Here is a 17,821-nt window from a genome sequence, read left to right on the forward strand (position 1 = left end):
TGAGATCGCTAAGAGTACAGACTGTTATTTACCTCTGCTTCAGTTTCTCATATTTTATTCATTCATTCAGCAGAAGTTTATTGAGCAGCTATTGTGTCAAGCACTCCTTTATGCTCTGGAGATACTTGGTAAACAGGAGATGCGCAGTCCTTGACTTCATGGTGCTTACAGTCTAGTGAGGCATAGTGCAGGGTCTGGCACAGGGCACCGAGCAGACCCTTCACTACATAGCTGCCAGTTGGATGTGTGGAGCCCCCAGGGACTTTCACAGTGGAACATTCTGGGGACTCCTCAATGTGGAGAGATGTTTCCCAAGGTCATTCCCCCCCCCTCACCATGGGTGCCACCATTGGCTCCACTCACTGATGTGATCGATAGAGCCAGCACAGAACTTCCCATAGAACTTCTTGGCTCCCAGGCCCCGCAGGTCATGGATGGTGAAAGGCCAGAGGTGTAGGACGTTGTTCCGGGAGAAGGTGTCCCTCTTCTCCACCACAACCACTTTGGCCCCCAGGTAGGCAAGTTCAATGGCAGTGCGCAAACCACATGGTCCTCCCCCCACGATGAGACACTGCAGAGGTGAGAGAGGAGAGAGACACTCAGTGACCTCTAGCACTGTAGACACAAACCCCTAGTCAGCAGCAAACCCCTGTCCACCCAAATCAACCAGCAAATGCAAACCAAGCATCTGTTAGGACCTGCCATTCATCCATCCAATGTCCATTACTTGTGGGCCTACTATGCACCAGGCACTGTGACACGTCCTATGAGGGCTGTAGAGGCAAAGGGGCTTGGGAGAGGCACAGTTAGATATTCATGAGGTTCAGAGTCAGACTAAACTGGGTTTACATCCCAGCTCTGGCATTTGACCTCTTAGTTTCCTCATCTGTGAAATGGGTCTGCTACTCTTTTCTTGTAGGGTTATTAAAAATAAGATTCCTTTTAAAAAGCTTATGGTGCATCTTTGTGACTTTGATTAGGCAATGGTTTCTTAGCTATGATACCAAAAGTACAAGTATCAAAAGAAGAAAGACGTGAATTGCACTTCGTCAAATTAAAAACTTTTGTGCTTTAAAGGTTACTACCTAGAAAGTGAAAAGACAACCCACTGGTGGGAAAAAATATCTGCAAATCATACATCTGAGAAGTAATTATATATTATAGAATTCTACAACTCAATAATAAAAAGACAAATAACCCAATTAAAGAATGGGAAGATGATCAGAAAAGACATTTCTTTTTTAAAAATTTTATTTATTGATTGACTTTAGACAAAGAGAAAGGGAGAGAGGGAGAGAGACAGAAACATTGATCTGTTCCTGTATGTGCCCGGACTGAGGATTGAACCCACAATCTCTGTGTATTAGGATGATGCTCAAACCAACCGAGCTATCTGGCCAGGGCTGAATAGACATTTCTTTTAAAGAAGATATATAAATGGCCGAAAAGTACAAGAAAAGATGCTCAACACCATTAGTCATTAAGGAAATGCAAATCAAAGTCACAATGAGATATCCCTTTATACTCACTAGACCAGGGGTAGTCAACCTTTTTATACCTACCACCCACTTTTGTATCTCTGTTAGTAGTAAAATTTTCTAACTGCCCACCGGTTCCACAGTAATGGTGATTTATAAAGTAGGGAAGTAACTTTACTTTATAAAATTTATAAAGCAGAGTTGCAGCAAGTTAAAGCATATAATAATTACTTACCAAGTACTTTATGTCGGATTTTCACTAAGTTTTGCAGAATAAATCTTTATAAAACAACTTACTATAGTTAAATCTATCTTTTTATTTATACTTTGGTTGCTCCGCTACCACCCACCATGAAAGCTGGAACGCCCACTAGTGGGCGGTAGGGACCAGGTTGACTACCATTGCACTAAACAGACAAAAACAAGTGTTGATGAGGATGTGGAGAAAGTAGAACCCTCATACACTGCTGGTGGGAACATAAAAGGGTGCAGGTGCTCTGAAACAGTTTGGCTATTCCTCAAAACGTTCAACATAGAGTAGCTATTGACCCAACAACTCTACTTCTAGGTATATACTGAAGAGAAATAAAAACATGTCCGCACAAAAACTTGTACATGAATGTTCATAGTCAAAACAACTTAAGTGTTCATAAATTGATGAACAAACAAAATGTAGTATATCCTCACAATAGAATACTGTTCAGCTATAAAAAGGAATGAAGTGCTGATATATGTTGAACCTTGAAAATATTATGTTAAGTGAAAAAAAAAACAGACACTAAAGGACACATACCATATGATTTCATCTAAATGAAATGTCCAAAACAGGCAAAGCAATAGAGACAGAAATGTTGCAAGGGAATGGGGCCGGGGGAGACTGGGAAGCGGCTGCTGATGAGTACAGGGTTTCTTTCTTTCTTTTTTTTTTTTTTTTTTTTTTTTGTGTGTGTGACAGAGACAGAGAGAGAGAGAGAGAGGAACAGACACACAGGAAGGAAGAGAGATGAGAAGCATCAATTCTTCATTGCAGCATCTTAGTTGTTCATTGATTGCTTTTTCATATGTGCCTTGACCTGGGGCTCTAGCAAAGCGAGTGACCTTGCACAAGCCAACGACCTTTGGGCTCAAGCCAGTGACCATGGGTCATGTCTATCATCCCATGCTCAAGCTGTTGAACTCGTGCTCAAGCCGGCAACCTCAGAGTTCCGAAGCTGGGTCCTCTGTGTCCCAGTCCGATGCTCTATCCACTGCACCACCACCTGGTCAGGCTACAAGGTTTCTTTTTAATGTGATAAAATGTTCTAGAATCAGATAGTGGTGGTAGCTGCACATATTTGTGACTATACTCAAACCACTGAATTCATGCTTTAAAAGAGTGAATTATACCTTAGTAAAATAAATATATGAGAAAAAAGTATATGGAATTTAGTTTGACAGGCACTAGTATAGATGTTGTTATACTTATTGCTGAGACCTAGTCATAAGAACTCTTAGTCTACCGTATTTTCCCATGTATAAGACACACTTTAATTTGGGGGCCTGAAATTTAAAAAAAAAGTGTATTACATCAAGTTATTGAACTCAAGTTTTATTCATTATAAAATTCATACAACTCCTCATCCGTTCAAAAAAAAAAAGCAGGAGATGCAAGTAAAAACTCTACAACCACTGTATAAGACGCACCTAGTTCTCAGACCCCACATTTTTCGAGAAAGGGTGCATCATACTTGGGGAAATACAGTAAGTAAATTCAGACTTGTGAAATAAATAACTAGGACCCCATTAGTTAGTTCTATTTGGAGCTCAGAAAGGGAAACGCTAATCCTACTTGGTAAATTGCAAAAGACTTCACAAAGGCTTTAAAAATAATTATCACCACTACTATCATCATCTCCTCCATCTCCTCTTCCTCCTCCTCCATCATCATCTCACCACCACCACCACAGCCTTACTTATTTGTTGTGCACTTACTATGTGCCAGACACTGGTTTAAACGCTTTACGTGTTTTTGCTCAGTTCTCACAACAAATCAAAGAGGAGCTATTATTACCCCCATTTCACAGACAGAAGAACTGAGTGCCAAGGCAGCTAAGTATCTGGCCTAAGGTATCACAGATTTAAATGGGCAGAGCCAGGATTCAAACCCAGGTGGTCTCACTCCAGGACCCACCATGCTGTACTGGTTCTGGTTTGCCAGGAATAAAAAAAAGAAAGAACATTTCAGCGGGGGGGGGGGGGGGGGGGGGGGGGGGGGGAATGGCCCGCTCAAAGGGAAACAAAGAGAACTCCCAGGTGGATGATGGAGGGAAGGATACTTTGGGGGGAGGAAGGAAAAGGAGAAAAAGAGATGAGAGTTTCACTGGAGCAGGTGCTAAAGGTCTTAAATAACAGGCCTAAGAGAATGGCCTTGGTCCTGAAGGCACTGGGGCCATGGTGGGCAGAGGTGACAAGTAGGATTCTGTGCAAGTCCCATGCTAGGTCTTAATGGAAACTGTGATGTTGAACAAGACTTCCCCAAGAAGCTACAGTCATTTTGGAGAGAAAGGAAGACTCATGATGTCCTAGCTAGTTATATGCGACAAAAGTCCTTTATTCAAAGCAAATCTTATCAGGAACACCATTACTGTTTAAAAATAAAACAAAACAGTAGAAAAGGGAGTTTTCTGGCAGAGGGAACAGAGACACCCCTACACAGCACCCTGCCCTGCTCCCAGGCAGCCCCTAAGGCAGCTTTGCAAGTAAGAGTTCATGGGAGGGGGAGAAGGTGTCTGAGTAACTAAGGATACCCCAGCGAGGCAAGACAGAGGAGAGCTGCACCCAGTCCTCACTGCGCAGCACAGCAGAGGCATCTGGAAACTTCCCTCCTGCCCGGGCTTAAGCCTTATCTCACAAAAATGCGTTCCCCTTCCTCTAGCAAATATTCCATCATCCAGTTATCACTCATCTGGGGCCTCCAGAGTCCCAAAGGAAAAAGCACAAACAAGCATATCAAAGCTCCCACACCACAATCAGTGCGGCTTGCACGTTGGAACCTTCCACAGAGTTTGTGGAAACCCATCAGGGGAAATGAAGTCACTGCTGAGATACAGCTCACTCCTGTGCAAATCCCTTGGCTTCCCTCCTGGTGGGAGCTGACTGGACAGAACCAACTCCCCCAGGCCCAGCTCCACTTCTTATCTCACACCCCAAACAGCTCCGCCAGCCCAAACATAGCCAGACCATGACAGGCATTTCAAAGCAAGACTCCAAACCCCAATGCTTGTGAGGTTGGCTTTGGGGTTAACTTTGAATTCACTGCATTTCATTGCAGTTAGTGCATCTTTTCCCATTTGCTGAGTTCTGTCGCTCCAGGGCCAGAGATGGGGAGAGAGTGGGAGGATGTGGGGTGACGAGGGGCAGGAAGAGAAGGAGGAGAGCCCTCCTGCATCCTCTGTCCAGAAGGCCTGACCCGGTACTGCTCCCAGGACAAGGCAGGACACCCCCTCCCACCAGCTGGGGGACGGCTGTGTGTTTTCCGGGCAAACAGTAGCTGGTGCACTGTTTCTGACCCCACCCTCCCCACTAGATCTGAAATCCCATGGCTGAAAGCTCACTTTCCCACCATCCCCGGCCCCAGCATATACTTCAGGCCTGAAATTTCAGAGACGCCACTCATACCATAATCTAAAGTCAAAGTAAATACCAGTGGGCCTAATTATATAAAGAGAGAAAATTTGGTGCAGATGTTATCAAGACAGGAGAGAAGGCGTGTTGGCAGGGGCCTGACCAGTTCCTCTTGGAACACGCTTGTTATGATTAACATGGGAACTCGGAGTTCTGACAAGAGGCCAAATACCATGGCTGCTACACGCCTGGGCAGAGGAACAGGACAGAAGAGGGCATCCCTAGTGTGCCCACAGTAGACCCTCTATCAGGGGTAGTCAACCTGGTCCCTACCGCCCACTAGTGGGCGTTCCAGCTTTCATGGTGGGTGGTAGCGGAGCTACCAAAGTATAAATAAAAAGATAGATTTAACTATAGTAAGTTGTTTCATAAAGATTTATTCTGCTAAACTTAGCAAAAAGCCAACATAAAGTACTTGATAAGTAATTATTATTATATGCTTTAACTTGTTGTATGTAACTCTGCTTTATAAATTTGATAAAATAAAGTTACTTCCCTACTTTATAAATCACCATTACTGTGGAACCGGTGGGCAGTTAGAAAATTTATTACTAACGGAGATACAAAAGTGGGTGGTAGGTATAAAAAGGTTGACTACCCCTGCTCTAGATGTTGGGTATGGTGTGAACACCATGGATGCAAAGGTTCTGATAACTGAACCCCAAGGAGCTGCCCCCCTTTCCCAGGCTCAGCCCGGCTATCACCGCTGAGGAATACCTCCAGGAAAGAAAACTTCTCATTAAAACTCAACTCCAAGGTCTTTCTCCTTGAGCCCCAAATTACATTGTATGTTCTTCCCATCGGCTCTGTCCTTAGTGCTACCCAGAAGTAAGCTCTTCACGTTATAATTATCTGCACCCGATTCCCAGGTCAGCACGCGTGTCTTCTGTATGCTGGAGCCCAGCACAGGGCCTGGCACACAGCTGATGGATGAATGACCTCTCTAACAGTCTCACCGCCCACACAGTTCTGGCTCTCTGTCCCTAACCAGGATGCTCAGTTCATGTCATCCAGGGTTTATGTCTGCAGATTCCCACCCAGGCTGGGGGAGCTGGAGTCTGCCAAGGCCACCAGCATCACGGACGTCAGCAGATCTGCGTGCTCAGGCGACATAAATTTATTACCCAACAGGGAACAGGGCAGATCCAACACCAGCAGGAAGTCCATTGTATAGATAAGCTTTGCAGTGCTTAGGTCTCCACATTCACAGAGAGCGACAACCACCACATGGAAAAAAAAGTCAGCTTTCTATTATCATGGGGTCGGAAGAGGGAACAGAGGACTGACCCACAGTCAAGGCCCAGGGCTAGGGCGGCCCTAGCTCACACAGACACTCGTGCCACTCCAGAGGAACCCCCCAAGCACTCCCCACGACTTGACACGTGCATCTCTCTATCCACAAGTGGGTGGGTGCGCTGGAGCTGCGCCCGATTGCTGACAGGATTCAGTCCCCAGAGGGAGCCGCCCAGGGGGCCGGGGGCTAAGCCCAGGCTTAGCTGTCTAGCTGTCTGGAGGCTTGATTTCCGTTTCTGAATTCTGCCTCTAATTTCCTTGCAGGCTCTGTGTACGGACACTCCAGCGAGGTGGGGTACAGAAAGCCAGCACTTGGAGGCAGCAGGCAGATGAGGTCGGGAGTCACTAGTTTGCTTCCCCGGGCTCTGCCCTCATTGAAGAGGATGATTACAGTGTCTGAGCTGTCCGGCGCCTGCCCAACACTTTCTACTTGCCAGGCACAGTCCTGATCCCTTCACGTGGTTCACCTTCCCAACTGCCTATGAAATGTCACAGTCATCTCCACTTTGTAAATGAGGAAACTGGATAAGAAAGTTCAAGGAACTTGTTCCAGGCACCCTTTGCAACCCCATTTTTGAGCTAAGAAATGGAGACAAAAGAGGGTCAGAAACTTCTCCAAGACCATATAACCAGTGAGGGATCAAGTCTGGATTCCAACCCAGGCAAGGTGGGTCCAAGACCTGTGCACAAAACTGCTTGTCTGATAGTAGAGCCTGACCTGGGGGCACATGGTCATTTTTTATTCCTTCTCTGCCCTGAGCACAGAGCAGCCTCCTAAATGGAGCTGGGGTTCAGGCTGAGTGCAGAGGCCTCTGCACGGGAGGTCTAAGCTTGCTCCGCATCCGGGCTGAGCCTTCGTGCTTCCCTGGGGGGAGGTTAACAGGCCGGATGGAGCTCGAGTCCATGTAAGTCCTGGAAAGGCAATCTGGCAGGTGCCACGACAGCAGTGGGTTTGGGCACGGATGGTGCGAGCCTTCTCCAGTGCCTGGGAGGCAAGATGAGCCAAGTAACAGAAGGTCATGCATGGTGCTGTCTCCCTGGTAGCATGCTGACCCATGGGCCACCTCCCCAGGTATCACTCTGGTTCCAGGGACATGCCACCACACTTCCTGGTGTGGCTTCCAGCCTTACGGGCTTTCAAGACAAGCTGCTTATCTAAACCCAGGCAGGAAAGCCCTGGCTGTTGCTGGGTTACCACAAGTAGAAACAATTCACTTCAGAATCACAGGACTGAGTGTTTTCAAATTCAAGGAGCCACTCACCTTCTATTTTGGGGGGGGCTTGCACTGGGGACCAGGTCTCACAGCCCTGCTCACGGGATGGTGCTAAGGGGGGCTTGAGAGAGATGCAGTCACCTAAGGTTCTAGCCACGGAGGAGTCACTGCCAGGGGCGTGGCCAGGCAGGGACTCTGTGATGACTTCAAGGGCCATTCTGGGCAGAAAGCTAGATCTCATCTGCTTTGACATGGCTCTGCCCCAGTCTGACTCTCCGGTATCTCGGTCACACCCAGGTATTCCTGAGTAACAATTACATACCACTCAACAACCTCAGGCATTTATAGAAAGGAAATGAAAAAAGATAACCTGTTCTCTCTGCCTCAAATAATACAAATTCCTCTGAGAAACATTCCATTTCTCTCTGTCCTCTTCCAGCTGAGCTGGTGCCCTCCTCTTGTGAGCAACTGTAAGCAGTGACCACAGGGTCGGGATTCTCAAGGATAGTTACATTTGCAAGCATTCTGCCCCTTGGCCTTAGTTACACTTATATTAGAGCCCTGGTTTGAAACTTATAAGTACAATCCTCAAAGCTCCGCTGCCTGCCTCTGGGTGCTGCCCATACCTCACGACATCTCCCCACCTAAGACATGAGTCCCCCGGAGTGGAGGTGTGGGCGCCGCCCCCAGAACAGCCCACACCATTGGGAGAGGCCAACAAGCAGCAGCTTGGGAGCCCACGAGTCCTTTCACTTCCGTGTCCAAGTGCGTAATCAGCAGCGCCAACTCCAGCCCACCTCTGTGGTGCCTGTACCTCCCCTGTTGGGAAGAGTAATTGTAGGAACAGTATTCATAATCAAAGTCAGTTACCACTGACTGCTTATAATGTGCCAAAACTGTGCTAAGCCCTTTATAAGAAATACATCTTGTTTCATTCCTAAAACAACCCTGACTTAGGCGTGTTTGTCACCATTTGGCAGATTCAAAAACTGGAGCTTGGGAAGGTTAAATGACTTGACCTGGGTCACAGAATAAGAGTGAGATCCTAACCTCTAATCCCAGAGTCCATGCTTAAGATCATAACCCTATATTAATTCTCTCAGGTTCCCCAGGGATATTATAAATATATATTAATATGCTAGAGTATTAATAGGCTCCCTCCTCAATTAAGATGTTAAAGATCAGTGAGACCACATTGTGGGGTTGTAGAGGAGGCAGGAAAGGCTCATGTTTCCAAAGCTTGGGAAACTGTCCCTTTGGGGACTAAGGAAGAAAAACAGAGGCAGTGAATGCTACATCGTTTGGCACTACCTGTCAGTACTGTAGGAATTTGTTGGAGGAACAGGTTGGTGACGTTGGTCAAAAAAGTGATCCTCTAGAACAGTGGTCGGCAAACTCATTAGTCAACTGAGCCAAATATCAACAGTACAACGATTGAAATTTCTTTTGGGAGCCAACTTTTTTTTTAACTTAAACTATATAGGTAGGTACATTCCTTATCGAGGTAGCACCCACACGTGGTATTTTGTGGAAGAGCCACACTCAAGGGGCTAAAGAGCCGCATGTGTCTCGTGAGCCACAGTTTGCCAACCAGGGCTCTAGAAGATGGGCCATGAGCGGAGAATGAAAGCTGGGAATTTGGAGAGACAGAAGAAATGGCATGCTGAGGTCCAGACTGAGAAAGAGGGAGGGAGTCTGGAGGGCGTGGGGAGCCCGGCTGTGCTGAGGTGAAAACGGTGCTGAGGAAGGGCGGGGAGGGCGCAACCCGGGAGGAGAGGGACAGGGAGCCAGACTGTGCAGGATCCAGGATGTCAGACTGAAGTGTTGGAGCACCTCCCCACACTGGGGCTATTATGGGTTCCGAATAGAATGAAACTGCTACATTAGGACAGTTGGTTCCAGAGCAGTAACAAAGATGGTAAGAAGAGAGAAGAGACGCTAACGGTGAACCAGAATTTGAAACAGTCAGTCACTCTCTCGCATCTCACTGAGCACAGATACTCAGGTGCCTTTGCTGGCCCCCCACCCCTACCCGTCTTCTTGGCCTCTACACCTGGGAGTGCCTGGGGCTCACTCTTGGCCCTGTTCCCTCTGTGACCTATATTTTACATTATTTACTTCCATGACTTTAAAGGTCATCTGCATGCTGATTATCCCTGCCCCAAAACTCCCAGGCTAATAACCACTGACATTCCCAGCGGCTCTAATAAGCACCTCGCATGTAAAACATCCGCACCAAACTTTGATCACCCTACCCCCACTACCGCCCCCCAAAATCCTGTCCCTTCCCAGTTATTGCCATCTTGGGAAATGTACATCCATCTACCTTCCACTTTTCCAGTCCCTTGAACCAAGAATCTGGAATCAACCTCGATTCCTTTCCTCTCACCAATGACCAGCCCACCAATAAATCGGTTGAGTCCGCCTTTGGTAGAGATCCAGAATCCAATCAGTTTCACCTCTTCTGAGCTGCCACCCTGACCCAAGACTTGTCATCCCACCCCTCGCCCTGATATGAGGGCTCCTGCCTGGTCTCTCTGCTTGCACCCTTGTCCCCTCACAGTCCATCCCCCTACAGCCACCAGAGTGGTCCTTCTAAAGTCAGATCATGTCATCCTCGTGGCACGTGAAACTCAAAATCAGACCTTATCATGGCCTTGAGACTCTACATGACCTCGCCCTCCAATGTCCCTTCTGTCTTCAGCTCTTACTGCTCTCCAGCGAATGTCCTAAGCACAAGCAGGGCCTGTCACTTGCTTTGCCCTCTGCCTGAAACATTCTTTCCCCAAATGTATGTATGATCAAGTCCAAAAAGAAAAAGAAAAAGAAAAAGAAATCTGTTGCAAACAATATATAGGCTTAGTTTTATATTTCTTCATATTAATATTTAGCTACAACAACATTTTAAATATTTATAAGTATTTCAAGCATCTACTTGTATATATATTTTTTATTGTGGGTTTTTTCTTCCCTGCTTTCAGTCTAGTAGCTTTATAATACTTCCCCCCCCACCCATATTTTATTATAAAACTTTTCAAATAGTATGCAGGAAAGTTCACAGAATTTTAGCAAACACCCAAATACCCGCCACCTGGATTCTATAACTAGAATTTCCTCTTCTTGCTTTATCACATATCTGTTCATCCATCCATCCCTCTACTCATTCATCAATTTATCCTTTTTTTAAAAAATTTTGGTGCATTTCAACTAAATTGAAGAATCAGCACATTTCTTTCTAAATACTTTAGGATGCATATCGTTAACTAGAGTTCAATATTTGTTCAAGTCATTTTTAAAAAAAATGAAATCTATATACAATGAATGCACATTTCTTAAACATACCACTTGATGTAATGACTTACAATATGTTTTGCTTCTTAAAGCCTTAGTTTTTCTCCCTATCAATGCTCTTCCTTCTGGTCGCCCCTGTGAGTTCTTGTTCTCTGCGCTCAGTGCTGGCATCTTGGAGGACTGTTCTCATAAGGAGCTTCGGGGACAGGAGAGGGACCAGCCAACTGCCTGGCCTCCCTTCCCTCCCTTTGGGAGAGCAGAAGTCACATGCTTTTCCAAGATCCCAAAAAGGGTATAGAGTCACATTCCTTTAGGAAAAACAGGGGAAAGAACCTCCTGAGATGGGCTGAGCCCAGATATATTTAAAGCTAAAAACTCTGGGCCAGTTATAATCCATATGTGTGGGGGGTGGGGCGGGGGAATGGAGCTAAGGTACACAATCAATCTAGCACCCAGCAACAGATACACCAGTTCATTTTTCTCACCTTCCCTTTTTCCTTTTGGTTACTTAGCAAGGTTTTGCTTTTATAAACTGTGAGTTCAGTCATGTTGGCGCCCCGCCTTACAGTGCCAGTCACTCGCAGTCCTTTATCCACAGCAACCCACATACATTGTGCCATTTTCACAGCTGTCCCTATAAGAGATGGAGCCAGGATTCAAACCCAGGTGCCTGACTCCAGAGACCATGCCTTTAACCACTGTGCCATGGAGACCGTGGCAGGTAGTCACTGAGAGAGAGACAGTAGACTGGGAACTCACACAGCTGCCCCACCATTTTCCCATTCATCAGTGAATTTCAATTATTTCTCAAGTCTGTCTATCTGACTTCCTATGACCTCCTCAAAAGTAAAGGCATGTATGGCTCTCTTGTGCACCCCAAAACTAGCCTGGCACAGGTTAGTGCTCAGGGATAATTAGAAAAAAAGAGGCAAGAGTGCTTGGCAGACCCTGGTTGGACCAGCACCTTGGGGGCCAACCTGGTATAGTGGCTGCCTATTGACAGGATCCAGTAGGAAAACTACAGCAATGGCAAGATGTCCCTTCCTGGCCAGGACTTAGTGACTTGACTTCCAGAAGGGGCCAACATCGTGGGTAACTTAATCCAAGGATAAAGACAGAATTCAGGCCGAGCATCCTCACACCGACACTTTCCCAACCCAGAGGAACCAGCCAGGGCTGTTGCCAGCCGCCGTTAATCTACCCAGTGACAAACATTTCCACTAAACAGGTGTCATGGCTGAGGTCGGGAGAAGCACCTACTTTCTTACGAATGCCAGCCCCGCAGCGGATGCTCTAAGTGCACTCACTCACGGCCACTGTGAAAGCGGCATTGCCTCTCCCTTTACAGTTGAGAAATTGAGACTCGGAAGTGACATGATTTAACAGAGCTGGCGTTTGTGGAGCTCTCACTCAGTGTCACGCACTGATCTGAGTGTTTCACCTGTATTCATTCATTCAAACCTCACAACATTCCACGATCGGGAAGCCAGGGCACAGAAAGGTTAAAGAGGGTGCCAGGCTCTCGCTGCAGTGAGGAGGAAGGAAATGGCATTTGGACCCAGGCGACTAGCACCAAAGCATAAAATCAGAGCTGCCACACTACACTTGCCTAAGAGCACACGGCTGATAAAGGGCAGAGTCAGGAGTCACTACCAGGTCCTTGTGACTCCGGCATCTCGTTCTTTCTTCTAGATTGCCTTCTGTGCCACCTTTCTCCCAACAATTAGGGCCTTTCTGGCCCCTTTTCTCTCCCTCATGGATACTGGGACCATGGGTGGTGCCTCTCCTGGCACCACCTCACCCCATAGGCACTCATGGCCACAGGCAAGGCTGCCCCATCAGTGGACAGCAGCCTCATCGTGGCCTGGCCTCCGTAGCAAGGCCACTGTGGGCCTAGTAACAGATCTGTGTAAGAAGAGGCCAGGCGTTTCTTCCATGCTCACTGACTCCTGCTGCTCTGAGGTCAGCAAAGAAGGCACTGTTTACCTGAGCCCAGCAGCTCTTTCTGCAGCCAGCCCAGAGCTGGGCTGAGGGCCCAAGGAGCACGAGGACACCCTGACACTCCACAGCCATATCTGGGCCACCCTGCCAAGAGTCCTGGAGTATTCCCAAAGGAGGAGGTGGCAGGTAAGAATTCACTATAAGGGCCCTGGCCGGTTGGCTCAGTGGTAGAGCGTCGGCCTGGCGTGCGGAAGTCCCGGGTTGGATTCCCGGCCAGGGCACACAGGAGAAGCGCCCATCTGCTTCTCCACCCCTCCCCCTCTCCTTCCTCTCTCTCTCTTCCCCTCCCGCAGCCGAGGTTCCATTGGAGCAAAGATGGCCCGGGCGCTGGGGATGGCTCCTTGGCCTCTGCCCCAGGCGCTAGACTGGCTCTGGTTGGGGCAGAACGATGCCCCGGAGGGGCAGAGCATCACCCCCTGGTGGGCAGAGCGTCGCCCCCTGGTGGGCGTGCCGGGTGGATCTCTGTCGGGCACATGTGGGAGTCTGTCTGACTGTCTCTCCCCGTTTCCAGCTTCAGAGAAATACAAAAAAAAAAAAAAAAGAATTCATTATAAGAATATGCCGGCCTCCTTCATCTTCTACTTTTTTTTTTTTTTTTTTTTTTTTTCCTGAAGCTTGGAAACAGGGAGAGACAGTCAGACAGACTCCCGCATGCGCCCAACCGGGATCCACCCGGCACGCCCACCATGGGGCGACGCTCTGCCCACCAGGGGGCGATGCTCTGCCCATCCTGGGTGTCGCCATGTTGCAACCAGAGCCACTCTAGCGCCTGAGGCAGAGGCCACAGAGCCATCCCCAGCGCCCAGGCCATCTTTGCTCCAATGGAGCCTTGGCTGCGGGAGGGGAAGAGAGAGACAGAGAGGAAAGCGCGGCGGAGGGGTGGAGAAGCAAATGGGCGCTTCTCCTGTGTGCCCTGGCCGGGAATCGAACCCGGGTCCTCCGCACGCTAGGCCGACGCTCTACCGCTGAGCCAACCGGCCAGGGCTTCATCTTCTACTTTTATAGGGTTTCTAGCCCCATGGGGAGGTGCTGAAGAAATAATGGCTGAGGGGTCTAAGCACAGCTTAATTTAGGCATGCAAACAGGCAAAGACAACCAGCCCTCGGTGGAACACCACTGAGAAACAGTACGTCTGGTGGGGACGTGAGTGAGGGGCAGGCTCTGAAGCAGGCCGGCCACTCACCAGCTGTGGGATTTTGGGCGCAGCAGCTCAGTACACTCAACTTACTTGACCTCCCTTTCTTCAACCATAAAAGGGGAATAAGGGTAGTTCTTACCAACTAGGGTTGCTGTGGAGATGGCATCAATAAACTGTAGAATTGTTCATAAAAGAGCCTAGAATAGCCCGTGGTGAACATTCAGTAAATGGTAGCAATCGTCAGTGCCTCCTCTGCTCCCTCCCTTCTTTCTGAGGAGTCCTAGAAGTAAAATCAGCATTTTGACATCTAAGAGCTCCTGGTCCAGTCCATCTACAGATGTGGACGCTGCAATTCCACCAGTTCAAAGGCTGATTTGCACCCTTTGGGGCAGATGTACTGCTTTTATCAGGGCATCATGATCATGGTGGAGGAGCCCCAACTGGAGCCTGGGCCCCAGGAGGCCGCTGGGCTGCTGTTCCCTGCACCAGCCCTGTGTTCCTGAAATCACAGGTACATGAGCTGCCCGACCTGGAAGGGACTTTTGATCAGGGGTGGCATGCTTTTTCTGTAAATGTTTGGATAGTAAATATTTTAGACATTTTGCCAACTACTGGCTTAGATCATCCTGGCTGACATTTGCTTCCTTATAACCTCTTATCCTGAGGGGTTCCAGGAAGGTTTTCATGGGAGCCCAGAGACCAGGTTTTCAATACCTCCCAAAGTGTAGTGACCTCCCTAGCTGTTCCTGCTGCCTGAGACACCCTTCCCTCAGTTCTCTGCACTCACCATTCAGGTTCCGCTCAAATGTCACGTGACTCAGAGATGCCTTCCCAGCCCCACCCCGTTTATCATATCTTCCTGTTCATTTTCTACACCATGCTTATCACAACCCTAAATCTCTGTTTTAGTTGTTAACAAGTTCACTGTGTGTCTCTCCGTCTAGAATATGAGTTCCAGCAAGTCAGGGACCTTGCCTGCCTTATTAATGCTGTATCCCCAGGGGCCAGAATAGTCCCTGACCCATAGGAGGTATGTTCCCAATGAATAAATGAGTTAAATCAAATCATACCTTTACCCCGAATCAGGATGCACACAGAGGCCAATTGAAGTATCACCGCCTGTATTTACTGAGACACACTCTCTTGGGGTTTTACTTATATTATCTTGTTAAATGAGGCAGAAACTAACTGATGAGGCAGGGATTCTTTTATCTCCCTGTTTCTGATGAGGACACTGAAGTTGGGGGGGGGGGTCCCACTGTCCAAAGGCTCTTATTCTGGTAAGAGCCAGAGCTAAATTTCACACCCAGATCTGTCCAACTCTGGGCCCCAAGCTATTAACCACCACTCTTACTTCACTTTACCTGGCACTACATCAACTTACTGTGAGCACAGGTTATCTGTGGCTGATTACCAACGCTGATGAGCAATGAAGTACCTACCTCTGGACTTGTTAAAAGTGGAGGGAAGATACTGTCTAATATACAGGAATGGGCAAAAGTAGGTTAAATTACCAGCCATCATTACCTAAAAGGTAAATAATAAGTAAGGACACAAAGTAACGACAATAGTAAGAAGAAGACAAATAATACAAATAAATAACACAGTAATTAATCAATAGGGAATAATATAAGAATAAACTCTTGTGTTTTGTGTCTCACAACAATAAACCTACTTTTGTCCAACCTTGTATTCAAGCTTGTGTGTTAAACAATCTGTTTTGAAGCACAGGTTTTGGGTAGAAGGAAAGGAGTCAAAGTTGCATTAAGAAGGGGTTTTCTCATCCTTTACCCATGGAACAGCTAGGCTCAGATAGAGGAAACAACAGCAGATATCACAAAGCTAGTTAGAGGGGACGGCAATCCTAAAGTTTCCTAAGGAAAAATACATCATTTAATCATAGCACCTGGGCCCACCTCCTGGGGATACACATCTGGTGCCCAGCCCACTGAAGCAGCTGGAGAGGGTAGTCTCAGATCCAGATGTGGATCACCAGCTCCAGCAGAAAGGCCCCAGAGTATCTGCATATAGACACTCCTGAGCAAAGGAGCCTTAAGCCTCACAAGTAACAGGAGAAAGGTGAGTTCCTTCTGCACCTCACATGTGCCTTCCAAGACAGGGAACCCATTCTCACCAGTGCAAGATAGTTCTGACTCCACTGGCAGCTGCCACAAGAGAAGTGAGCAAACTTTTCCATAAGCCTGTGATAACTTCCAAGTGGGTTACCTTACACTATAAAGTGGCTTGTAATTAAAATATTTCAAAACTGTGCTTAGATCACAGTGTCTAGACATTGGGAGACTCCAATCCTACACCATCCTGCCCAACCATGATTACAACCTGCCAAAAAATATGTTATGTTTTCTTTATCAGAGCATCTTTAAGGGCCAGTTTCTGGAAAGCCTCTCCTCACGACCTGCTGGGAGCTGCTTGGGAATTCTTTCTGCCACCAAGAGAAAGACATGCCTGGGCATCGCGGGGACCTGCTATCTGGAGGCAGGCCTGGGCCAGCGCCGAGCTGTGGCATCACCTTCAGGCCGGTTGAGGAAGCCCATATATGGAAGGTGGGATTTCCGGGATCCAGGTGTATTGCATCATGGCTGCAAACCTCCAGGCAGGACCAACTGCCTCCCCCGCTCAGACATTGGGTAGTAGTGATGGTAAGGGGGGCGGCAGAAGAAGTAGATGAGGAAATGGTTTAAGCTCTGCCGAACTATGAAAAGAAAAATAAAGCATTTGAAAACCAATACCCTAGTTTCCTGTCATACCTGATCCTACCCATGAGCCAAGGGGAAAAGAATATCATCTATTCACTCATTTATTCATAAAGCACTCAATAAATATCCTTTTTAAAATCATGTTGGATTAGAACAACATTAGGGAAATAGAGGACATGTCGTGTTTCCTGCCTACAGATACTCTCAGTTTAGTAAAAATAAAAAATAAAAATTTAAAAAGACCCTGAAGGCTCCCGAGCAAGCTGGTGCTCATCAACCATACCCCTAGAGGAGTCAGGAAAGGGGAGAGGGCGGCAGGGACCTGGAAGGCAGCCACTCGAAGGCTGGATGAGACATCCCGCTAAGTGAGGATGGAAAGGAAGGTTGGATGAGACACGCTCCACAAATGTGAAGGGATTACAGATTTGAGTGAGGGGGTAGACAGGCAGTGAAACTGACTCAGATTCTCAGAGTGGGAGGGTGTTACCACTGTGTACTAAGTCTGAAAGTCAGAAAGAAGAATACATTTAGGGAGTGGGAGGGGAGACGAAGAGTGAAATTATAAATTTAGTTTCAATTTGTTGAGTGTCAGGTATCATAGAAAAAAAATACAGGTAAAATTAATTTTAATAACATATTTTATTTTTAATTCAATATATCCAAAATATGATTATTTCAACATATATTCAATATAAAAAAGTGTGAATGAGCTATTATGCAATTCTTTTTTCATACTGAGCCTGAAAAATCAAGCATGTATTTTACAATTAGAACACATCGATTTGGACAGGTCAAGTGCCCGAGCCGTGTGGCCAGTGGCTCCCATGTTGGACACAGCACAGAAGTAGAGGAAGGGAGAGGGTTCACCACATTACGAACTTGGAGAGGGAGGAGCAAAAGGCAACGCTAAGCAATGGTCACAAGGTGTAATAGACTTCTGGAGATGCTGACAGTTCAAGCTTTTTCTTTCCCTCTGAGAACTGCCCCTTCCCACCAACAACCCACCTAGTGCATGCGGTGGAGGGG

General features: G+C 47.2%; 1 protein-coding gene across 6 annotated transcripts in view; it reads right to left on the minus strand.

Moving 5' to 3' along the window:
- Window positions 1–17,821, minus strand: part of MICAL2 (microtubule associated monooxygenase, calponin and LIM domain containing 2) — a 219,692-nt gene that overhangs the window by 128,905 nt on the left and 72,966 nt on the right. For all 6 annotated transcript variants that reach the window (XM_066365593.1, XM_066365566.1, XM_066365558.1 and 3 more), the window contains exon 4: window positions 364–571. In XM_066365593.1, coding sequence (XP_066221690.1) covers window positions 364–571 — 208 coding nt within the window. The remainder of the gene's footprint in view (window positions 1–363; window positions 572–17,821) is intronic.

Source organism: Saccopteryx leptura, chromosome 1 (assembly GCF_036850995.1).
Source record: "Saccopteryx leptura isolate mSacLep1 chromosome 1, mSacLep1_pri_phased_curated, whole genome shotgun sequence".
Lineage (NCBI taxonomy): Eukaryota > Metazoa > Chordata > Mammalia > Chiroptera > Emballonuridae > Saccopteryx > Saccopteryx leptura.